At 40.6% G+C, this 25,999-nt stretch overlaps 1 protein-coding gene across 1 annotated transcript; it reads right to left on the bottom strand.

Annotated features, from left to right (window-relative positions):
- Positions 1–10,762: 10,762 nt before the first annotated feature.
- RFT1 (RFT1 glycolipid translocator homolog) lies at positions 10,763–23,798 on the bottom strand. Its single transcript, XM_021529127.2, has 13 exons — positions 23,726–23,798; positions 23,549–23,634; positions 22,983–23,099; positions 21,275–21,464; positions 20,644–20,745; positions 19,780–19,914; positions 18,814–18,892; positions 18,506–18,556; positions 17,784–17,914; positions 16,806–16,950; positions 15,867–15,972; positions 14,637–14,886; positions 10,763–13,765 (listed from the first exon to the last, which is right to left on the bottom strand). The coding sequence occupies exons 1-13, from the start codon at positions 23,786–23,788 to the stop codon at positions 13,601–13,603; spliced, it is 1,620 nt and encodes a 539-aa protein (XP_021384802.1). The 5' UTR covers positions 23,789–23,798; the 3' UTR covers positions 10,763–13,600.
- Positions 23,799–25,999: the final 2,201 nt, after the last annotated feature.

Raw genomic sequence — 25,999 nt, 5'->3', positions numbered from 1 at the left:
AGAGAACAAGATATAACAGCATTGCTAACACAGGCAAACTCACAGGGAAAAAGTCACTTTATGTGGACTCATGAGACTTCCTCTAGTCCTACATTAATCTGCTTTGCTCCCTTTGCCAGCTCTCAGGCACCAATGTGTTTTCCAGACTCTTACATCACTTTCTTGCATTACTCATGAAGTCTGACAGCTCAGAACTTTGTAGATCTGGATTTCCATCTCATGTTTGACTGCTTTTCCCAGCTGAATACCTAGCTACAGCTCTACCAAGTTGAATGTGTTTAACAATTTTCACCACGTGTTTTCAGGTCCCTGTGCAGTAAAACAAGACAAAACAGCAGCTACCATCCATGTCCCCCTAACCCAAGGCAACAGTGTGGTTTGCTTGCAACTTTGCCCCTCACCACTCCTGTTTGCCTTCTCACTCAGCATCTTTCTGTATCTGCTGACTGTCAAGATGGCTTTTCAAAGAAAGAAAAATTCTCGTCTAGTTCACAGATTCTCTGAAAACAGCAAAAAAAAAGTTTGTAGTTGAATTTGAAGCTAAGGAATGACTTTTTTCCCCAATACCCATAGACAAAGAAGCCAAAGTATTAATTCATTTCAACAACTCTTCAGTAGTTGTGATACAGCAATAATCCTGGTTTATGAATTAAAAAAAAATAAACAGAAGAAATTACTAGTGAGAAGAGGAATTATTAAATATTTTGATATCTGCACTCTACTTCTACAACATAAATCATCCAAGAGTCACACCTTGAGAAAGAAAGAAGACCAGGAAAAACCAAACACTTACCAGGAGAGATACTTTTCATGTTAACAGCCCAAGTCATCAAATCAAAGTTCAGAAGAAATATTTTGTGTTGACAGCTTGAATTGAATGCTCAGCCATATACTCCATTCTTCTCTACATATATATAAATAGGAAGCACAGAGGAAGTGCAATTGTGCAAAACAAGCTTTTTTAAGCATACAGAAAGTGTCAGGATGATAAACCACGTAAGCACAGAATTAAATCAAAGTTAATGGCCACTATCTGGTATTTAACTTACTTTCATTTCTCTTTTCTTTTCATTTTTCCACCTAGCCTGCTCAGCTAATAAAATTGCCATTATAAAGGAGAAGCAAAGGCACGATTCAATGCTACATCAATTATTATGACTTTATTGTGACATACTGGCATTCAGCTCATCCCAGAAGGCTATACTGATGCCTTGGATGCAATTAATTTTTGATTGATCTAACTCACTCTAATACTGCATGTAAAATGTTCATAGACATTTGAATAATTCTATTATATCTAGGAGATTGCTGCACAGAGATCATTTGAAATTAATTGCCAAGTTATTTTAGTAAATGTAAAACACCATTCTATTCCTATTGTGGTAACAGTTATGTAATTGCCTTACAAAGTAAACTAATGAAATAAATGAACTCTGACTAATATGTGGCATAACAGGGCTGGAAAAGTGAAATCACACTGTAGATATCCTATCTACCTCTCCAGGGCTGGGGCTGGTGAGTCAACCTTTCCATTACAGAAGTGAATGAGAGAAGAATGACCTCATAAAAAGGGTTTTGTCTCACTGGCTGCAGGTGAACTTAGGCGGGGGCTACTTCTAAGAGCAGCTAGAAGATGATTACTCAATACCTAGAGTGTTTGCAAAACCTGAGGATAAAGAAACCTTCATTATCCCAAGGGGGTTGCCACAGTTTGTTCTGTGTGTGTGTGATGGGTTTTTCTCAGGGCTGTGTAACAGTATCTGCTACACACAGAAAGCAAATTTCACATCTGAAGCTGCTGACTATCTCCTAGTTAAATCACAGACACATCCAGTTCACAGAGAAGCTTTGAAATCCACAACTGAGAATTTCACACGAGCCAGATAATGGAAGGATTGAAGAGTTGGCTTTTAGCAAGAAGGGTAAGAGTCTGAATCTCTGCAAGTCAGGACCTGGAGAAAGCAACTTCAAAGGCAAAGCAAAATCCAGGCAGGAGAGAGGTTTTACAGGCACAGGGGAAAGGTGCTCATTCCTGGAAGCTGCCTGCAGCTGCAGTCTCTGACTGTCCCCTGAAGCACTGCACCCATACTTCCAGTCATTTCTCCAAACCAGAGAAGTACAACACTGGGATACTTTGAGTAGGGTCAGTAGCTCAGAGAGCTCAGATGCCAATGCAGCCACTGTAAAACATTAACTCTTTAATTAACTCATAATTCTGAAAGTTGCTTCCAAGGATGTCACAGCACTTTCTGCCCTCAGAAAATGTTCATAAGAAACTACAACTTGACATTCTTAGTAAAAATAGAGAAACAACAACACAAAGCAGACAAAAAATGCTTAATATTTACGTACCTTAAATTATTTTTGTCCCTGACACACAAAGGTCATCACCCCAAGGAAGAGGCAAAGAAGCTACCCCAGTTACAGTCAGCCCAAGGCAGCGTGGGATGGGAACCCAAGTCAGTTTAGGTTAGCAATAGGGTGAGGAGGACTAAGCACAGCTTAGTGCAGGGTGAGATCCCCTAACATCTCACATGGATTGTGTTAGCTAAAAAGGAAACCTAAGAGCAAATGTAAATTGTTACAGGAGTTTAAAAACCTCAGTCACATGCTTCCAGCACACTGCCTGTAAAATCACTGGCAACACTGAAAATGTGGCAAGGAGAGTGAAAAAAGGAAGACATGGAGGAGATGAAGTGGAAATTCTATCACAAAGAAATAGCTCCACCTTATGTTTGAGCAGCAGGAGCATTTTGTTCAAACTTACCTTCCAAATACACGTATGAGGGGAAATCCAGCTAACACAGCCCATAAAACAATGGTCAAAAAGGCAATTTAGCAACATCTTTGCTCTGGAGTTATTTTTTCCACTCCAGTGTTTGCAGTATTACTGGTGTAATAACTAAGCTCTCCACAAAACAGATGTTGTGTCATGACCTCTTTACTTTTCCAGGTTGAATTCAATGCCAGGAGTGAATTTCCTAGTGACAAAACAATGTTATGTTCAGCTGCAGTATTTTTTCATCTAATTCACAGCTGCAGGGGAAGAAAAATCCAAATAACCAGTCACAACGCTTCATAAACTGTTAAAAGTAATCAGACAACTAGTTTCAGGTAGTATATCTCAATCCAGGTGACAGACTCCATTTACTATTGGAAAATTATATTTGCTTAACAAATGGTTTTGATCCCTTTTTCCAGGCTTTACTTTAGCAACAGATGATTTCTAAAACTTAAGAACTTAAATTCATGCCCCAAATAGGAAGGTATTTTTAAAATAATTGAGATGTGCTGTTTATTTGCCATGATCAGATGAACACGCTCTTACCTCGAACACAAACATTTAAACCCAGAATTAGGTGGTGAAGTAACTGATGATGTCTAAACCTTTTATTAAATGCTGCACATGGACTTGACTTAAATAATACAGGACTGAGCTGAAGGATCAGTTGGAACATGCATGACAATATTTCACAGTTAAACACACAAAAAGTATCTCCTTAGGGTCTCATGGCTGCTACAGCAAAGGAACAAGAAGGAAAACATAGATGGCACCAAAGAGGGGAGCAAGGGCACAGAACTACAGGGGGGAAATAATTTTTGATGTTTATTTTGCCAAGATGGTGCTGTTGGCAATGGTTAGCAGTCAGGGCATCAAAGAACCAGAGTGCTCCACTCCAGAGTCAGTCAGGAAGGGAGAGGGGAAGGACATGCAACAGAGTATTTCCCTCATGCAGAAATTAAGAAACCTGAAGCACTTAATAAAAATCAGTCTTGATTTGACAAAAACAATACTGTTCAGGAGATGAACTCCGTACAATTTCTCAAGCACTCTTCTAAAAAAGAAAGGAAAGTTAAGTCACTCCACATGCATACCCAGGAAGCAGCACATTTGACATATAAGCTGTGTACCTTCTGCCCATCAGGAGCAGCAGGGCACCATTCCCTTGGCCAAAGTAAGTCACAAGCCCTTTATCTCATCCTGACTTTGTTTAAGTTGTCACTGTCACCAAGATCCTGTGCACCCCGCCACAACATAAACAATAAGGAAACCATCCCCAAAACATACAGTTTTAATAATTATTTCAAAGGTGAATTTACAAGCTACTTCTGACATTCCATAAGAAATGGTCCCCAGGAACTGCTTTAATACTATTTTAATAAATATTTATGGATACATCAGTACAAACTGGATTCCACTGATGTTTAATGCTTGCTGTGTAGTAACAGAAACATTTTCTTTGGCCTGTGATCTTCTAACACAGGCACAGATTTGTTTGATACACACACACATATTTACCTAGGTGAATGCATTTGGCAGTCAGTGCAGGTTGTCATAACCCAAACAACATCAGCACTTTGTGATGGCAACAAACAGCAGAAATCAATCAAGGCATTGATATGTTGATACAATTATTCCTGTTAGTGGCCAGGTGATTTATTGGTAACTGAGATATGTAATCAAAACTGTTATTAATTGTAGTGCCAAAGATTAGAGGAACTGCATATAATGACTTGCTCAAGTTCTGCACGAGCAGCTTTCACTCACATTTATGCTTGTTTTCTGTTTTAGACTGCAAGGCTCATTTAACTTTTTTCCTTCACAAAGCTTTTTTTGTAATCAAGGGATGTCTTCAGCTAATATTCCATGGCAGTAGCATTCTTTGTAAATTCATATGTCATCACTGTTGCTTGTCATTTCTAATGACAGAGAAATACTTGGTCATCATTGAAGAAAAATTACAGTATCATTACTTGTATTATTTTTTAATTTGATGAAGCTATTCACTGAGCAAACCTCACACTTTTCTCAGGCATTAATTTTATCCAGGCACAAAGTTCTTGCTATTTTTATTTGCCAATATTCTAGCCAGTAAAGCTCAAATGATACTATGATCTGCTTATGTCTGTTCTCCATTTGCTCAATATTCACTCGTTCCACTTTTCGCCTTCAAGAAGCAGATAACTTTGTATTTAGTACAAGTAATTGTTACAGTAGTGTTCTAATACAGCCAGGAAAGAACAATAACTACCAAGAATCACCCTGTTTCCTTGGCACACGCTCATCCCAGAAGTTTTTGCTCTGAACTCTTATAGCTTGTACAGAAAAAATACCTTTCATGGTTAAGGTGTCTGATATTGAGACTACACAACAGATGCCTCTACCATTTTGTCCTTTATTCTCATGGGAGGTATTCCTTCTACAGTCAGTTTTATAAATAGGAATTGTGTTTATCAACAGAAGTGACGGTTAACATTGAAAATCTTAGAGATACACACTTGAGGGGAAGGAAGGAGGAAGGGAGGGAGGGAGAGAGAAAGGGAGCTTTGATTAGCACACACATGCACAAGCCTCTTCTAGCACTCACCTGTACAATCTTCCTTTCGTTTTATCCCTGCCCCGCTTGGACTGCACTATTTCATTAGTAATTTTTATTTCATATACACATTAAATTCCACAATTCTCCAAACTCCTTACTAAAGTACTGTCAGTATTTAATGCTTTTCTACTTCAAACCTCTTCCCTTCTGTTTTATTCACCTCTTCTGGAATCTCTCTGTTGCTACACACTTGCTTGAAATCAGCATCATTCTCACTACATTGAGCTACTTCTCCTCAAACCAATAATGCTGGCAGCATCACCCTGTAAAATAAACCACAAGAACTTAACAATGGCTATTGACTTACTATGTTTCTAATTCACTCTTTCAAGGTTTTATCTCAATCAAATAAAGCACTTATTCCAATGCTGGTCTTTGTATTTTGGTCTACTCTTAATCCTATTATTTATTCCTGATCCAAAGCACCACAAGCTCTTTCTACACTTACAGCTGGTGGTACCTTTTGACACAAATGTAGTCCTGAATAATCCTTGGGGTCTGGTCCGTGTATCCCCAAATGGTGTTTGTACTTCACCACTTCCTCAGCACACACCTTTCTTGGAAAACAGTGATTTCCCAGAATATTCCATTACTTTTTCAATGGCTGAAGTTTTCCCTCCTCAAGCAGAAGGGACAATCCCTTTCTTTAAATTGTTTCTTCATCTACCCAAATTACTGTATATCATACACACTTCACTAAATTCAAAGAAAGCAGATCTGCAAATAACCAATATTTACCATTTACCTTTGCTCATTCAAGACTGAGTCCATATTTAATACATTAAATGCTCTACTATTTTAATTGTGAATACTAAGTCATGCACATTTAGTCGAAATCCAAACATTGTCAGTGCAAAATTCTTCTATTTTTTAATTTCTGTTCCCAAATTCATTAAACTTAAAATCCACTGTGCTGTCTGTGGGGCTCCTGTATATGCACTCTGAGTTCCTCCAGGTAGCAGGTGTGGAGTCAGGGAATGCACAGTCTAGAGCACAGCCTCACTGCCCTGTCCTCCCTGTGTCCATGCTCCTCAGCAGAGATCAGTGCTCCCACTCCCATGGTGTGGCAGCTGCTTATGGCAGTGGCAGTTTTCCATCTGTCTGCATTCACCTGCAATTTCTCCCATTTGTCCCACATGGATTAGCAGAAGAGAACTGGTCTAAGTCCTGGTACCAAGAAACTTGGGAAGAGCTAGGAAATGTCTCTTCCATGTGTTTTGGTATATCCACACCAAATTGATCTGGACTGAACCAACAACCTTCCCTTCAGTCCCACAGGCTGAGGTCTCTGGGCTAAATTCTGCACCAGCAAATCCAACCACGCCTTGCTCTTCTTGCAATGCCCTTTTCTAAGACCAGGAGACTCCTTGAGGAAGCTGAATCATCCAATCCACAATCCTGCCTCTAACTACAGCCCTGAAGCTGCTCAAGCTTGTTTCCACTGCCAAGTAACTGCACAGCTGGAGGTTTTATTGTCTAGCCTTTTGTATGACCTTCATCACATGCACTTCATCACAGATGCTGAACACAGGCTTTTTGCAGCACACACCACTCTGCACTACTTTTCTGCTGTTCTTCCACTTCCATTCTGTTTCTGTTCCTTTAATAATTCAACCTCTGCTTTCAAGTCCACCTTTTCTTACCCTACAGAGACTAATTTTCCTTTTCCTAACTGTTATAGATTAAGTCAAATTGCTTGCAGATCACCTCAAGGCCCATCCTGCAGCAACCTTAATGCTGCCTTAGATGTACTGCTCCCCTGACAGATTGCAAATGCCTTTTCAGCCTTTGTCAATGCATCTTCAGCCATGAAAGCTTCCTTCTCCCACACCAGAATATCTTTCAGGTGACCTATAACACTACATTTTCCTCTGGATGGGAGAAATCCTTCCCTTTTCACCTCACCTGGTGAGCAGTCATGCCCAGCAGAACACTGACTACCATTAATGCCAGTTACCAAACCTCAAAATTATGTGTTTGTTTTCAGTTTCTGATTTTATTCTGCTTCAGTTGTGGCTTTCACACCAAAATACTTGGTTCACCTGCACTCCACAATTTTTCAAGTCTTCCTCTGAGCTGTTTCATTCAGGCAACTTTGGCCAACTGCAAATAGAATCCACAAGCAGGATAGGATGTCCTTGCTCGTGGCAGGAGCACTGATGATCTTTAAAGGTCCCTACCAACCCAAACAATTCTATGATTCTGTAATACATTCAACTCAGAAAAGATAACTCATGTATTGGTTTGAATGCACAAACCCACTGAAACTTAGAGAGCTATGAAGCACAGCACACATACAGCACTTAGAGCATCTCTACCAGCAGATGGTTTGGTAGGGAATCTCTGCAGCTCCCTGAAATGGACCTTCTGGGCTCAAGAGCTGCCACCTTCCAATTCTGTATTTACAGTACGGAACGCATACTTGTAGTGGTTTTCATCCTGAATCCCGGAGCAGCTGTCTCAAGAAAAAAGTCCTAGTTGTTTTATCCTGCCCAGCTTTATTACAGATGTTTCCCTCAGCTCTCCCAACTTTTCCTTAGGAATCTGAGGCAAGGTGCTCACAGCTGTGCAGCCAAGACTCAGGCCATGAGTCCTGACACTCACCCTTGTTGATCAGGGGAGGTTCTACTCAGCCCTCCTCCAACCTGACTGTGCTGAGCAGGAGCTGAGTGATGCTCCAGCACTTCCCCAGTCCTCATCCTGTGCTTCTGCAGAGATCCCAGATGAACATGTGTGAAGCTGCTGTGTAATTAAGTCATCTGAGAGAGAAGAAAAATATACTAGAAAAATGTACTATCAGTACAATTCTGAAAGAACCACAGAAAAACCACACCATTTCCACAGGTTAATACACAGTCAATCTCAAACGGGAGGACTCTTAGTGAGAGTTATATATTGTCACACACTATTGCCTGCATTTTCAATGCATCAATAAACCCTACTTGACCATCAAAGCTCCATGGGCATACTCTGATTCTTCCAAACAGGTTCTCCTGGTTGCCTAGAGAAGCACTTGAGCAGAGACATGCTTTTATCTGCAGTGACAGAAGCGCAGAGAGGGACTAAAGGCCTCTCCCCAGAGGGACACTCTGTGCCTTGCACATGTACTGTACTCAGCATACTTCCCTTTCCTCATCCCATAACATCTCCTCTCTGCACTGAGAGACTTCTAAAAATCATTACACAACTAAGAGAAGGCATATGAGTGCACTTTATGGCACCTGTTTAATAAAATGACTTCCAAAAATCCCTTCCATTTGGAAAACAGCACTGCCAAGTCAAGCATCCACAACAAAAAAGAAACCACAATTAAATTTTTCTGTGCAAGCCTAATTTGCTCCCTCCTCAGTCTGTGCTGTCAGGGCTGGACCTTCAGCAAGCTGACCCACACCTTCCTCAAACCAGCCCCTTGATTCTTGCAATGAGACTGGCTAGGCTGAAGTTTTACAGCATAAAAGGGGCATACCTACATACAGGAGGTGGTTATGAATGGCTTGCCAACATATGAATGAAACAGGGATCAAAACAAAACAAAAACAAAAACAAAAAAAAAAATTTGAAGATATTCCGAAGTGATGACAAGGCGCTTTCTCACAGACAGTGCATGACTGTGATTCAGTTGCTCTCTGGGACACAGGCACATCCCTTCAGAACTTTCATATTCCTCTCTCCCTAGGAGGCCACAAATATGTAAGTGCATAATTTTCTTCATTTGAGAATGTTAAGAACTAAACCTTGCAGTCTTCTCCCAAACTCTGTTACATTGTTCCCTTTTTGGAGCAAAAGTATATCACAAAGAACAAAACACGATTCTTGTTTGCTACTGGATTGGAACTACTCATACACCTGATGTGTCTTAAAGGACTACTATCTCTGTTGAGTTTTTTTCTTCTTGACACAGCTTTAGTTACTTGTTTTATTAAATGGGCCACAAATATAAATTATCTGCCCTCTTGGTTATGTTCCTTGCCACTTTCTCAGTGGGATGGCACAGAACTTTGGAGAGAAATTATGCTAAACACATCATCCATGACTCAGAAGACATTGCCAGCGAACAACACACAGAGCTCTGCCAGAGGCTCACTTACCACACCTAACCAGCGAGTCTGACGAAGGAAAACCCAGAGGTGTTTTGCCTCTCCCTACAGTTCCCAGGAAATCCTGCCAAATTAGCTGCATGAGAGGCACACACTCACCCCATTCCATGAACAGAGCTCACTGCAGGGAGGTGCAGTGACAGATACCCCACTGAAAAGGGCTCACTCCTCCTCCTAGATCCCAGCAAGGCAGGGCATGGAGCGCAGCTCAGATCAGAAACTAGAGAGAACACACATCTTTCCATGGAAGCAATCCAAAGTGAAGCAGAGATAAGCACTTCCTATCAGTTTTCTTTAAATCCCCAGCTGCTCACACTTTTGAGCAGGCCCTGATGTTTCCAAGGCCCAGCTGTACATCACATGTGCACAGCTTTAAACTTCATTTTCAGCTTACACTGAAAACCAGCTCCATTTCCAGAGCACCCTCAGAATGCAGATGAGTTATGCATTTTGTGCTGAGCTGTAACGGTTTTGTTCAGCACATCTATTGAAGCACTGATATGGTTCAAAAAGCCTCAGATTCCCTCTCTGGCATTATCTTTAAAATCAGGTAATTAAACTGCAAAAAAAAAAAAAAAAAAAAAGTATGACGTTCAGACAGCAAGAAATATGAAGCCCACAAAAAAATGTCCAAGTCTAGATAGAAGGACTGTTCAGCATCCAAGGACCTCAAGACACTCACAGAATCATTCACATGAACTAAAAAGCCAATATCCCTTATGGGTGCTCAGTTGTGGTCAACATTCAAACTTTTATCTATTCTCTTTTGTGCCTGCTGAAGCAGATTAACCATTTAGGCAAAGCTTCAACTCCTCATTTCTTTACCTAAAAAAGGCTGCCCCTGCCTACATTTTTAACAAATAAAATACTTACAGTATTGGGGGAAAATCAAACAGTTGAAAAACTGGTTAATTTGTTAGTTCCCAATAGCAACATTGCCATTCACAAACTAATTCACTAAAAAATTTCATTAAATATCAGATTTATTCCTGGCCACTGAATCAGTTTTTATCACAATGCATTGTAAAAACAAGCAAAGGAATTTGGCCATTCCAATTCATACAATTTGATAGAAACAAAGAAGGGAAATGTACTATAATGATGCCGCTTCTCACAAAACTACTACAGCAAATTTTATCCATGTGTGTTAGAAAATGGAGTGTATGTTTAGGTTGATAATTTATACATAAGATATCCTAGAAAATCCAACCAAATTCAAACACCAGCTGTACCAATGATGCAAATAAAACTCCAGTAATCATCAAGTGGAAGACAACAACAAAATATAAAGGAAATAAACTTTATTTAGTGTTACCTTGAAAATCATTCATCCAACAAATAAGAAAAGCGCACCACAAAGCATGAAATCATAACCTTCCCCACCAAAGAAAATGTTTCATTCCCCTTTGGCTGAAACGAAAAGATTTCAGAACTCCTTAAAACAGTTTCATGACACTTTAGACAGTGGTGCTTTTGACTGATGAACAAGGCTAAAACAACAGGGAAATGTGGTCAAGTTCAATCTCAACCTGGTCCCTGAGTTTGAGAGTTTGCTGCTTTAGCAATAAAGCAATTAATAGCTCTGACATTAAGGATCCCACTGATAAATAAAAAAACAGTAGTTTCATAGGTCTCTACGTCCTGTCTCTCCTTGCAGTTTCCTGCCACATAAAAAATGAAAAATAAAACATCCCAAATCACAAACACCAGTCAACCATCACTGAGCTGCCTACAGATGATGTTTAAATGAGGAATGTGTCCTTAATTTGCTAATGAGCAATCATTAAGTCACCTTAACTGTATTCCTGATTCTTATAAAATAGCATTTGAGACATGAGATTTGCCAATATGAAATAAGACAAATCATATTGCCAATACAAAATAACACAAACTGGTATAAAAATGTAAGTTGTCTTTAAATTAATTCATATTATACTAAATAATTCATTTATATTAAATAATATTTATGAGACTACACAGGTCATGTCGCTGAAGAATATCTCACATCACCCTACTTACAAGATTACAGTAGCAGAAGTAATATCAGTGTACAGCTGGGGCTGTAAGAGCAGACAAACAGAATGACTTCAAGCTTCAGTTTGATATGAGAAGTTCTTCCACCTCCAAAGCACTTTAGGTGCAGGGCTGTACAAAATTTCTCATTCCAAGGAGTTATAAAAATTCACTGTACAGATTGAGATATTACCACAGTAGGATCCCAAAGGCACACAGAAAGATAGACCTTAAAACACAGCCATAGGTTCAACTGTCTTAACAAGTAAAGAAGAAGCAGCTGTTGTAAGCATTGACCATTCATCATAAAGAAGTTTCAACCCTCTGCAATATTTGAAGCCGTACTTTACAACTAACTCCACACCTGACAGAAAAGAGAAAAAAAAGGTGTAGGACATTCCGAAGAGAAAAATGTAGAAGGCAAAGAATTACTGAATTCAATTAAGAAGACAGAAAAAGGTAGAGTTTGTTTCATTTTGACAGATTTCAAAACAGCATAAGAAGAATCAGCAAGACTTTTTCTACTCCTTCTAGCCAGGCAATAGAGACAACTGCCCTTGGCTGTGCAAGGCCACTCCCTTCCCTTCACTGTCACATTTTGGCTTCTCTATGATAATTTTTCAATCACCAAATTCTCAAATAAAGGATCTTTGGCAATGTTTTCCAAGTGGGAACTACCAGAGTTTAGAAAATATTTCTAACTATAAGCTGAAGGCTCTGACACTAGAAAGCATTTCAGCCTGTGCACTGAGGTCACCAGAATGAACTCCACCATACCACTGCAGTGAGTTTTTTTTAAGCAGTCTGAGGATCTGCAGAGTTGCTACATAATTAAACTAAAAGCTTTCAACTACACACGTCTGAGCACACATTTTTCATACCTTGACATTTTTTGGTCCATCCAAAAACTGCAAAGGGAACATTGATGATTATAAACCTGCCACTTGTACATTCTGGAACTGCCCAGTTCAGATCTTAGATCAGTAATATAATACACCATTAGTACACCTAAACCAGCAGCCTTACACAAAATTTTAGAACTTCTGAACATCCAAATTTTCATCAATTATAAAAAAACCAAACCAATCCAGAGGTTGAGATTGAAGAAGTAAAGAAACAAGATATGAGAAAAACATTGGAACAAAAGGAAGTATTTACTATCCAATGAAAACATCTTCAATATGCATAATTCCTTGTAAAAAAACCTTATTAAATATATTTAACATTCAGTTGTACAGACAAAATAACTTTTATTGAGATAAGTTTGTTCATGCTGGTGTTTAGAATCTCAGACAAACCCAAAAGACAATGGAATGAAAGCAAGAAGTTTTATGAGTAACCTTATGAACTGCACTATCCATGATTGTACTCAACACCTAATGCAGACAATGCCCAAAACCCCTTCCAGTTAAGGCTTCAGAGTATTTCTGACAAGTTAATCAATGCCCTCAGACAGGAAGGATCTGATGAATGAAATACTCTCACAGAGCCAGCAGGGACACACGCTGTGTACTGCATTAATTTACTTGTAAACGTCAGCATCTTCTGTTCCCTAGTTTGCACTTCAAACAGTGACAGCTCAATCCCTCTGCACCACACTGTGTTCTGCTCCACAACACTCACACTGGTGCTGGTCCTTGCTCTAGCGTTCTCCTCAGCTTCTGGGTATTTTTATGGCATTCACAGTCGTGGTTGGTTTTGGGATTTTCTCCCTGACCATCTTCTCCTCAGTTAAGCAGCACGCATGCCAAATAAAAGCCTTCTAAACCACGTCAGGCCTTCCTACGCTGCCCAGTGGTAGGAAGGGGAGCTCTCTACATGCAGTCTGTCAACCAGGTTATATCAGTGGGTGCAGCTTAGATCTTCAGAGGCTGTTTGAAGAAAAGCTTAGACAAGAATGATTCATAAAGAGAAAACTATTCACCTCTCTTCTGCTGTACTGACCATTTCAGAAGACAAAATAATATTCATGTGCCAGTTGCCAACATTGCCACTCCCTTATCAGTGCTTCCAAACACACATGGAAACCTTTTTTCAATACATATCTTATGGAAAAAACACAGCCCTTTCCTGCAAGCATGTACAAGAACTGTTCTGCACAGGAGCAGGTCATGTTCCTTTCTTCAGATAGCGGGAGAGGAACTGGCTCCTGACAAAGTGGATGAGCTTGGTTTCTGTGCAGAACATGGTAACCAGGGTTGCTGCAAGGCACAGGGCACCTGTGCTGATGTGGATCAGCCTGGCCATCCAGCCCTTGTCACAGCAGAACAACACCTACAACAAAGAAAACAAGGCATTGCAGGAAAACCGCTCAGCACAAAGTGCATTTACTGCCTCAACAAGAAGTAAGGTCCAACACCTCTGTCCAACACACTAACGTCACCATCAAGCCAAGTAGAGCTGTGCACGTGCACTGACCCTACAATAAATCATCTTCAGGAGCCACAACATTCACTTATTTAAGTTCTTAAGTTCAGCAAAAAATAACCATTCAATAGATATCTGAAGGTGAATGAGAAAGATGCTGTTATCTGGCATGCAGAAATGTGTTAACTGAGATGACACAAAACTCTGCTGGTGCTATCAGGCAAGTCTGCTACTGTACAGCAACATATCAGGCTATTTTCTAACAAACTGGAAATCTCTCACTCCAAAACATAAAATTCTCCTTTCTCAAGCATAATGGATTTTCAAGCTGTCAAATTTTTGTATATTGAAAAGCTCCAATCCCCTTAATAATCAGCCTGCACAATTACCATCTTGTACTGAATAAATGTGTTAAATGTGCTCTGACAAATTTTTGGTTTTCTTCTAGTTTTGGTTATTATTTGTTTTTATTACAGAATTTTTAATGCCAGTTTCTTGGTAACACTGCAAAATTTCCACTATTAATAACAAAGAACATGGATTAATTACACACAGCAGAAATGTGTTAGATTTTATTTTACTTGTCAGATCCACCTTGTACAGGTGGCAGAGAACATTGATACAAAGAATCTCTTAACAATATATCCTGCCTTTCTGTAATGCAAATCTCCCAGCCTATCCTCAAAAGCCTTTTTTCCTAATGGCATTCCCCTTTCTGTGGACACAAAAGTCACCTGACAGCAGCATGGTCCGTGAGAGCAGAGAGGAAGGAGCTCACCTCTGAGAAAGCAGTGACCCCAGCACTGAGGATGTAAACCAGCAGCACAGCTGGTGAGGGCAGCAGGCCTGTGAGGGGTCTGTGGCTGCTTTCTCTGAAGTAGTGATGGATGTAGTGGGTGCTGTGAGCTATTCTGATGCCCATGTTGAAGCAGTTGGCAAGGATAAAGCCCACACTGCCATACCAGTGGGTCAGGAAATAAGAGATGCACAGAAATATCAAAGACAAAGCCAGCATAACAAAATTGTACCTAGGGAAAAAAAACAAAAAGAAGAAATAATTTAACAATGCATGCAGTTCCAGCATTCATTTACTAATGATCTTTTATTTTCTAACATCAGTAACAGAATTTCTTTTGCCATCTTCTAGTGAAAATAAATTTGAGAAATGAGAGGATAAAAAAAAATCATTTGAAAGAAAAGAAAATACATCAACCAAATTAAACCAAGAATTACATTATGTGAACAGAATTCTATTACACTAAACAGTTGTGCACTCATTGCAGAAAATCAAACTTAATAACAATTATTAGTTATGTAAAAACTTGTGCATTTTTCGCTGTTTTATGTTAGGAATATACTAAAGAAAATGAATGCTCAAGAACAAATTGACACTTTATTTCATTTCTGTTGTAAACAGTGACTTGGAAAACTAGTGCACATTTTAAAGGGGTGGTGAAAGCAGCCCTTGCAAAGTCAAAAAAGATCTCACTTTGATTGTGGAAAATAGATCTCACTGAAATTAATTTGAAAGGGCCACATCAGAACCAGGAAATAATCCAGGCTGGAGGGGCTCTCAGGAGGTCACTTAGTCCAACCTCCTACAAAGTAGTAAACCACTGGATTCACACCCACAGCTTGGGCCATTCCTAAGTGTATGTCCAGTACCTTTACATGAAAAATGTTAATAGTTGCAAACTTTCAGTGAGTCAAGTGATTGTCTTAAAAAGTGTAACTTCAAGCTCATCTGTGCAGAAAACACACATTTAAACTACTTTATCAGTTAGTGATCTGCCTAAAGCTAAATTAACAATATTTCTTAGTTTCTGACCTTTCTTACCCAAACTTTTCAACTCTTGCTAAAGCTTCTATATCTGAATCTAAATGCACACTGCCTAGCAGGGAGTTATTTTCTGTGGGGCAGGATATTATTTTGTGCAAAAGCACCAATTCCTTTTTAAGGTCAGCACAAATAAATTCACAGGAACACTCTGTAGGCACTGTTTCCTACCTGTCCACTTCTTCTTTGCACATTAAGGCAGATGTAAAACATTCTGTTACTCCATTAACAGCAAGAAACAGGACATACAACGAGTAACACCGGAGGAGATCTGGACCTAAAAAACACATTAGAAAGAGAAATAGTTAATGATATCTTTTATCAAACCACTTTGTTTTTACAGACACTGATATTAAGAGACAGAATTTGTAACATTAATACTAATAATGGAAGCTTTAGTGTAGGGAAGGCTGTGCTCCAGGACGGTTTGGATGAATGGAGACGAGAGATCTCTGAAGGCTGCTCTTAGAATATCAGGTTTATTAGGGATGGAGAAAGGTCTTGCTTGGAGCTGCCAGACGCAGCGTGGCAAGGCCTGAGGGGATGGTGGAGGGGAGAGACAAGGGGTAGAGAGGATGCTCGAGGAGAGGGTGGAAGTTCTAGGAGGGGAGAAGATCCAAGAGAGCGTCTGGCCCCTCAGAGACCCCTTATCAGGGGGTTTCCAGGTGGGCTGGAACAAGACTTAGGCCAATGGGGTCACAGACACCTGATGCTTCCGGGGAGGGTTGCAGGTGTGGGATGAACTGTACATTTTGGGGATTGAGATGGAACAGTCCATTTGACTTTTGGTCCTGTCTGTAGGTAAGGGTATTGTCCAGCCAGTAGGGGGGATTGTTTTCATCCTGGCTGTACTATTGTGAATCTTCTGCCAGGCAATTATATTTATCCATCCTTCCCAGCACTTTAGTTCATTTGAACAAGTTTCCTGTCTAGATATCTTGAGAAGAACACAAATAAGCAAGATGAAGGATTCTGATGAGCTAAATCACAGATTTCAATAGCAGTTTCACAGGAAAAAACCTAAACTGCTGATTTATAAAAGATTCATGATAGCTGTAGGGTTTTTCTCCTAAAGAGTGGTGGTTTTTTGTCAGGTCTATAAATCTTTACCTCTTCCAGAACTGAGCATTGAGCCTCCATAAATATCCAGAGCCAGCTGAGAATAGGCATAACCAAAAACAGTAATGGTGAGGCCAATCAGGAGCACAAGTTTCAGCAGCAATTCCAATACATTTGCAGCCATAGCAACATCATCCTGAAAAAAAACACAGTAAATTACATGAACCAAAATCAATGTAATAACAGCCACTCTCATGCAGAAATGCTCCTTCAGAGAAACAAATCAGTTTGCATGGTCTAAAAAGGTGTGAAACGTATCCTTTGTTATTGAATTATCCACACACATGCTCTTAACTTGGTAACACTTTTTACAGATTTATTATTCCACCATTTTTTCAGTTCTACACACCCGGTAGGTTTTATACGAAATACAGACACCTCCCTTAGCCCACCACAGACCTGTAGCACAGGATTTAATTGTGTGCTGATGTGCAATTAGCAGGACTGCTACAGGCTGACCCTCATGAGTGAGCAAGAATAATACTCTGTGGAACAAAGCTCCTATTCATTAATCCTCCTCATATAACTCAAACACAAGGAAAATCCAATTATTTTCTTCCCAAAGTAGCACTCTTCAGAAACATTATTTAACAGCTACATTTATGTAAAGAAAGTACTTCCAGATAGCATTTATTTACTAGATTTCATTATTTAAATAATGGCTTGCTATATCTGGAAATACACAGTAAGGCAGGCTTTCCATCACACTGCTTGGAGCAGCTGAAGTTAACTTTATTGATGCAAAGCAGCACTATACCACTACATATTTTCATTTCTATTTCCTTATTTTACCCATTCTCTTTTCTTTTTGGTCCAGTCACACTCAACATTTTTATTCTCCATTTTTCAATTTTAACAGCCTCAATAAGCAAATTTAAACACATATTTCTGTCAGTCACGCTTCTGTGATGCAACTCATCTGTAACAAAAATCAACAATTTGACAAGTAATTAATCCAAACAAACATACCTGCTTCTGGTCCTTTACAGCCTTCCCTCTTTCCAGCACTTTAGCAAAAAATACATAAAAGCTCTCCTCAATAGGCAAAAAGATAAACCTGGCCACCAGTGAACCGAGGTTATTCACAATATCATATACACCTTAAATAAAAAAAAGGCAATCTCAGAGTTTTAGACATATTTTAATTCCAAATCTTTAATAACAACATGAATTCTAATTTAACATCCCCAAAAAAAGAGAAAACAAGTGTTATTTAGTGCAACATTGAAGCAGTATTCTCTAAAAATTCTGACAATCAAGCAACTACACCTTAAAATTGCAAGGTTTGCTCATGGCAAAGGTAAGACAAAAGCACCAGCTAGACAGAAAGTGAATCTAGACTTAGAATTCTTGCTGTAGAGGAATTAGATGATCATGATGAAGTTCACCAAATAAGAACAGGAATGTAAGGATTTTCTGATACACGAGAATGCAAAGATATAAATCTAGTGAACGTCCATGGCAGGGGGACTGGAACTAGATAATCTTGAAGGTCATTTCCAACCCAAGCTATTCTATAATTCTATTATCTTAAAGTTTATATTAATAGTTCCCTGAAATGCAGCTCAAAGGCTTTGAAACCTTCTCAGACTTTCAAGCTATCTTCAAACACTTTAGGCCATTTTCAGAACTACATGAAGAGCAGTGACTAAGAAAACTCTGTCACCATTCCACAATACCATCATACTTACCCTGATCTCCAAAATTTAACACATTCAAAAAAGTCATCACATAACGTTCACCTGTAAGTCCAAAATAAAGAACTTCAGAACAAGCCTCTAAATCCTACCCAATACTTGTTCAGGCACTTCCAATACTAAGCATTCAAGAGACAAAGTCAAATAGGATAGCACCTAGTTCTGAAAACCTTCAAAAACTCCTTTCAGGTTGGCAATCATGTGCCTCATCTTCCCCCACCCAAGCTTCCTGAAGCTTTAAGTCAATTTTGTAAATAGTTTTCATGACCCCTCTTCCCTCACACCTTTATGTCAAGCCTCACCCTCTGTCAAAATCTGTTTCAAGAAGGATTGTTTGAAGAAACTCCATGTCAAGCGTGCTTCCTTCCAGTTAACAAAGGTCTGAAAATAAATACTGAAATGTAACAAATGTGATTGATGTTACAGAGTAGAAATAGAAAACAGCAAGGCAGTGCAACGCTAGGGTAGCTCTAACTGCAGTGGTGAGGAAACCCACAATGCCACAGTTATTAACCACTAGTAAAATATTGCTGAATTCAAGCACCAACATCACTGATCTGGCAAAAACTGATTCGCTTGTTGGAAAGTGCTGCTGCTGCTGAAAGTACCCATAAGAGCATTCTACAGAAAATACTAATCAAGGCTAGAGTTAGGAACTCAGAGTGTTTAAAGTGCCAATATAACTTTACCCTCACTGGAGATATGAACTGTTTACTGCTCTTCAAACTGTCCTTTTAAGACTCGCAACCAATCTGTAAATCTTATCCAGAATGTTGTCTTCCTCAATGAGTCTTTTAATTTCTTTCTTTGCTTCATTTTTGTTTGAGGGATATTTGTGTATCTCTAGGATGCTGTGGAACATTATGGCTATTTTGTGCAGAGATCAAAGTACCAAAAAATTCACTGTTATATGGTTCTGGTTTATTTTCTGCCTCAGATCCAGTGATAGCTGGTCATTCCCCTGCACAGTGGAGATGGTCTATCTCCAGTTAATGTCTGCTAATATTTTGCGCACACCCAGTTGGCAACAACAAACCCAAAACCACAAAGAGTTCAAGTTTCATTAAGTTATTCTGACAAGAATTTTACTAATATAAACTTCAAATACAATTTCTATGTAATATTTTTAACTTAATCAGTCATATCCTTCTATAGTGCAAAAATAACCCCAAAACTACTCAATTTACACCCCAGTCTAAAAGCAACATTCAAAGTGCCTTCACGTGAGATTTTAAGAAGAAAATCAAGAAATAAATTGCACAACTTACCTCATCTTCCACAAAGCTAGGTAATAGACCTTTCACTCTAGCAACTGGAAATGATTTCTTTGTGGCTTCAGGAGATCCCAAAAACATGACAAAATGAATTACATAGCACATTACCAGAACACTGACATATAAAAGCTGGGAAGATCAGGAACGAGAAAAGAAAAACAGTGAAACCAAATTAACTTAGAAATGCAGAATTATATATTAGGTGAAAATACAGTGAGAAGAAAATGTAAGTAGTTCTTATGCCTACCAAATATTAAACTAGGTAAGGATTTGAACAGTTCTTGAGAATGCTGTTGAGCTTTTTACCTTTTTTTAACCTATAGGTTATCATAGGCCTTTGATAATTTTCCTGCTTTATTCATCATTTATAGAACGTTGAAGGTCCAATTATAAAGCAATTACTCAATCAAAAATCAAGCTGACAGAGTAGCTACTGCCTACATCTCTCACCTCATAGAACATTTCCAATTTCCATCAGTTATAAGAGATCTACAACAGCCAGGGCAAAAACTTGAAGGAGAAAAATTATCCCTCCTTCATTGTCATCAAGAAAAAGTTTTAACCTGAATTAATTGCACTTGATTAGCACTTGATTAGGCTGATAAGGTTCTGTGTGATTAGAATAACATAACCTTATTTGCAAGATGTGCCTTCACAGATGGAAGGAGTTTCGTTCTACCTCCCTTTCACTCAATGTCAAAGCACCAAGTCAATAATGAATATTAGGAAAATACTAAATATAAATTCTAAATCTTAAACCTCCCAGGAGCTTTTTCTCTCAGCTCCACAAAGTTCTTTAGCAGGCTAAATATCAAAGGAAAATTAAAATTCAGGTGAGAGGGAACAAAGGGAACTTACCTGAGCCAAGCAAAAAATGTAAAGGCCCCAGTGAGGATAAAGGATTACTAAAGTAACTGTCAAAATGCATTTTGACACTACTGAAAGGCTTTCAGCAATTACCTTTAAGAAACACAAAACAGAGACGGGTTATTTTCTGACAACTTAAGCATGTACACAAGCTTAAAATACATATGTTTAATGCACAGAATTGATGTAGGAATGTAAGATTTTTCAAAGTCAGCATGACTTTATGGCAGTTTCTTTTTGCTGAGCTGACCAGCTTAGATTGTCATTGCTCTGTATGTTTTCTATTCTAGCATTACCCCGTTCTTTTTACAGGACATATGGAAAAAATATTTGCTTGAGACTATCATAGTCTCAATATCTCATGAAGAATTGTGGAAGCAGTGTCTCTCCCTCCAGTTAAAACCTATGTTTCAGGATTAAAGGAACTTGAAGGTGATAATGTCTAAATAAACCAATTTGCTTATTTTAATGGGTACAAATTCCTGGGTATGTTACAAACTAGGCCACGCAGTACTAAACAGTACACACAGGTAAGCTTGAATATACAAAGATCTAAGTCAGTAATCTGTTCTTTTCAGTAAAGATTCCCCCCACATGCACACACCCCACAGACTTTACTAACCTTAAGTCTCACAAACAAATGAGCTTGTGCTAAAACCCAGAATGGCTCTCCCAGGAGTTCAATAATGGCAGAAAGACCAAATGCCACTACACCAGCCTGATAGTGAGGAACCACAGAAGGATCAGGTACTTCAAGCAAGTATAGCCAGACTAAGCCCAAGATAAGAGACCAAAAGACACCAAGAGGGACTCTAAAAAAATATAAAAACTAATTAATGGAAATGTTACTGCAGCAGAAACAAAAAAAAAAAAAGGAAAAACCCAAGACAAACAAACAAAAAACACTACAACCAAAAACAAAACAAAAATACCCCAACAAAACAGGAAAAAAAATATTAGATTACATATGGCCACATATGTAATATCACATATGGCCACAATGATTACACAAAAAAAGGCCCTGAGGAATTAATTCCTGTTGTTACCATACCAAGAATTAATATTTTCCTTTGTAATGAACACCCTTAAGGCACTCTACAGAAAACATTTTTTATGAGTTGCCCATTTTCTACTCCAGACCCGTTAGGTCAAATATCTGCATTTTTGTGCCTTAGGAGCAAACAATTCTGATCCCACATCAGCTTGCACATCCTTTTCTGCTGACACTGCTTCAGAAACAGAGCTCCTGACAGAGTCCATCAAGTTTTACATCACTGCAGCAAGAATCTCTTCGACCCTCACACTATCAGACCCCTAAGATATTAGACATCAAGCTCCTAACACGTATTTCAGATGCTTCACCAAAGTTAACCTTCATTTGAAGTTACGCTTCTCTATGAGGAAAAATTTAAAACAAAAATATACACACAATCAGTGTCATCTCTGCCAAAGCTTGCTTGAAAGGCTATCACACAGCAGAAAGCTGACTACAGTACAGAAACAATGTATTTTAAATATTACTATTACACCTTTCCCTGACAGGAACAATCCCTCTGCTTCATACCTGGATGAAGATGACCACTCATAACCCCCCCTTTCTGGGCCAGATCCAAGTAACAGCTGGGCAGTTCCAGGGAAAGTCAGGTGCCCCAGTGGGAGAATACTATTTGATCATGCAGGGGTAGTTTTCAACCATATCAGGCAGGTAAATTTACTGCCCAGCCCAGCCCAGTTGGGGCTACACAGCAGCTAGAGCTGACAGAGGGAGAAAGCAGAGAGAATCAGGAACCAGGAGGATAAACAAGCTATAAAATCCACTTTAGCCACACTGCAGTGCGTGATCGCTTGTTGCAGTGTCCTGTGGACTTTAAGCTGTTCTGCTATAAACAGCATCACAGCTGAAAGAGGCAACCCTACTTCCTCCTTGTTGTCTAATTTCACATCTCTCCTACCTAAACATTTATGTTGCAGGTTCACAAATGCACACTGGGTAATAAAAGAACAAAACTGGGCAAAAAACGAAGAAAAAACAAAGGGCTACATATTGGTGCAACAGGGTTTTCCTTCAAAAGTTACAGCCCAAATAAAACTCAAGGAACAGAAAAAATGGCACTTTTTGCAATGAACTTCCTCATGTGCTCCAACAAAAAATCAAGTCCAAAAATGCTACAGCACCAGACTCGAGCAAGTTCCTACAACAGTCCTAGATCAGAAACATAACTGAGGCTTCTGAAATAATTATCTCAGTAAATAAACACTTCTTCTCATTCTGTGAGCTCCCAGACAAAAACAAAATATTTTAAGGAAGTAAACTTTTAAGGGTATCTTACGTCAGCCACAAGAGATTAATTGTTTTGGTCCAGTTTCTCTTGGCACTTCCACTTAAACAAGCTCTGCGAAACGCCTCCCTGGCGAGGAAGACAACTGTTGAGTACAGCAGAGTCAGCCTAAAGAGGGTGAAAAGGGGAAAAAAAAAAAGGAGAGAAAACAATTTCTTTTCTATAAATTGTAAATCCTTCATGCAGTAGCATCAGTTTTTACACACGACTGCCTGGCAGACAAATTCCTACAGGTGTGCAAACATGGTTATACGAGGCAAAATTATCACCATCTCCTAAAAACGGAAAGTAATTTCGTGTGATGTTTCAAATGGCAAAAATACAGGCTGCAGACCAAATGTGAAGCTACAGTATATCCTATAGCAAAAGCACATTGTATCTAGTTTTTACTCCCCAAACTGATGGTTTAAACACACAACAGTGATACCGGTGTTTCAGGCCAAAACAGACCTGGGGAGGCAAGAAATGACCAAACACCGTGACACGGCCAGGAGCATTGATCAGAGCCTCGCAGTGACAGGCGCAGAGCAGCCCGAGCTCCGCCGCACAGCCCTCACCTGACATTGACCACGCCGAGCAGCTCCCGGGACAGGTAGCGGAGGGTGAAGGCGTTCAGCCCGAACGTGACCACCCGGAACAGCACCTGCGAAAGAAGCCGCACGGGAAGCACCTGCGGCGCCCCGCCGAGCAGCAGCGGCAAGAGGAGGAGGAAGGAGGGAGGGGCGGCCCCGCACCTGCAGCAGGGCGCTGGACGAGGCCAGCCGGGCGGTCTGGCCCAGCACGTCCTGCGCCGCCATCGCCCCGCTCCCGCCGCCAGGAAGTGGCGCGGCCGCCGTCGCGCCGGAGCGCGTCAGCGGGGCGGCACCGCCCGGTCCCGAGGGGGCACGGCGGCACCGCCCGGCCCGGTTCTGAGGGGGCACGGCGGCACCGCCCGGTCCCGAGGGGGCACGGCGGCGCCGCCCGGCCCGGCCCGGTCCCGAGGGGGCACGGCGGCACCGCCCGGCCCGGCCCGGTCCCGAGGGGACACGGCGGCACCGCCCGGCACCGCCCGGTCCCGAGGGGGCACGGCGGCACCGCCCGGCCCGGCCCGGTCCAGCCCGGTCCCGAGGGGACACGGCGGCACCGCCCGGCACCGCCCGGTCCCGAGGGGGCACGGCGGCACCGCCCGGCCCGGCCCGGTCCCGAGGGGGCACGGCGGCACCGCCTCGCACTGAGGGGACACCGGGCAACAGGGCGGGACGCTGAGGGGACACGACAAAGGGTGAATGGCCAAGCACTTCAGCCCGCCAAAGCTGCGGCGCTGCTCCACAGCCCCGCGCTCCTCCGAAGCCAGCCCAGAACTGCAGCCTGGCTCACGGGAGGAGATGCGCGGTAGATGCGGTAACATTCAACAAGCGCTGTTTGCCAAAGATTGCTGAAAAAGCTTCCGAGTTCCACCAATCCCTTTCCAAACTGAGGGCAAACCCACCGGCCTTCCCTGACCTAAGGAGAAACACAACCAAGACGTAGGGAAAAAAACATTCCCTTTATTCTGTGGAGAAAAAAAAATAAATAAAAACCCAAAACATACAACTAAAAAACAACCAAAAAAAAAAACCCAAAATAAAGAACAACAAAATCAACCAAAAACAAACAAACAAACAAACCCATCACATAAAGCCCAAACACACCTTCAAATGCCAAGATGCAATTTAATTGCTGCAGATTGGATTTGATAATAAGAGTGCATTGAAGGCTGCCAAACAGGCAAGGCTTTGGACTCAGTGTAAGTCAGGACAGTTACAGACTATTTTGGATCACTGTTTAAGCAGTGATATATAAAAAGATTCTATCTTTCTGTGTTACAGAACGTTCCCTTCAGAAGCACGGCGCTTCGAGCTCAGAGGTCACATTTTTCTTAGCAATGCTAGAGTTGAACTAAGATTTTTCCTGTCTAACAGCAGCAGCTACAAAGAGCACGGGGGAGGGAAGTATTTGAGCCCTACTTGATTGCAGCTCCTTAGTGACAGACTGTGAACAGCATCAGTTTCAATCAGGGTCTTCAGAGAATCTGGAGAACCAACCAAAATTATTCAACCTCATGCAAAGCAGCCACCTGTCCATCAATTGTCTTCTGCATGAAACCTCCTCCTCTGAGCCATTTCACCCACCACTTTATTTCTTCCATGCTCAGAGTAAAGTTTCCCAGGCTGCTTTTTATCCCCCTATTTGGTCATTTTTCCTAATAACATTATTTAAGTAATCTGGAAGTGATGTATAGATGTAGATGTATGTGGCAGAGGAATATATCCTATGACTAAAAAAACACAAACCAATGAAGGAAAAAAAAAAAAGGGATTGTTTTCCCATAGGGAAACGGAGAGAAACAGAAGAAACTAATCTGTGTTGAGCAACTGCAGAGACAGATTTTGAGTTATAGAAGAGTATTGATTGCAGCTAGAGGGGAGGAAGCATTACCATTCACCTCCTTTGTTTTCCAGTTATCAAATGGAAAAAGCAACTAAAATATTGTCCTACCTCAGACTCTGGAGTTTGCTCTTGTGGCAGTACAGGGTGATGGCAGAAATGAAAAAGGACTTCCAGTGTGTTATGGCTTGTGCTGATCTCTATAAGGGTGGATGAACTGGAAGGGATTAAAACCCAGTATAAACTACCAGATAAGCTAAACTGGGAAACAGAAATGCAATTGAGGTGCATGAAGCATACACCATAGAACTGTTCAGGTTGGAAAGGACTCTTGAGGTCAGAGAGCCCAACTGGTCCAGGTCCACCGCTGAACCATGCCCCCAAGCACCACATCTAATTGGTTTTGAAATCCCCCCAGGGATGGTGACTCCACCACTCCCCTGAGCAGCCTGTTCCAGTGAGGTTTTGTTGAAGACATTTTTCCTAATATCCAATCTAAACCTCCCCTGGCACAAGTTGAGGCTGTTTGCTCTCATCTTATTGTTACTTGGGAGGAGAGACCAACACCCACCTATCTGGAAAAGCCTTCTTTCAGACTCGTG

The sequence above is a fragment of the Lonchura striata genome, chromosome 12, assembly GCF_046129695.1.
Source record: "Lonchura striata isolate bLonStr1 chromosome 12, bLonStr1.mat, whole genome shotgun sequence".
NCBI lineage: Eukaryota > Metazoa > Chordata > Aves > Passeriformes > Estrildidae > Lonchura > Lonchura striata.
The sequence above is the reverse complement of the archived record's forward strand: the minus strand, read 5'-3'. Positions and strand labels throughout refer to the sequence as shown.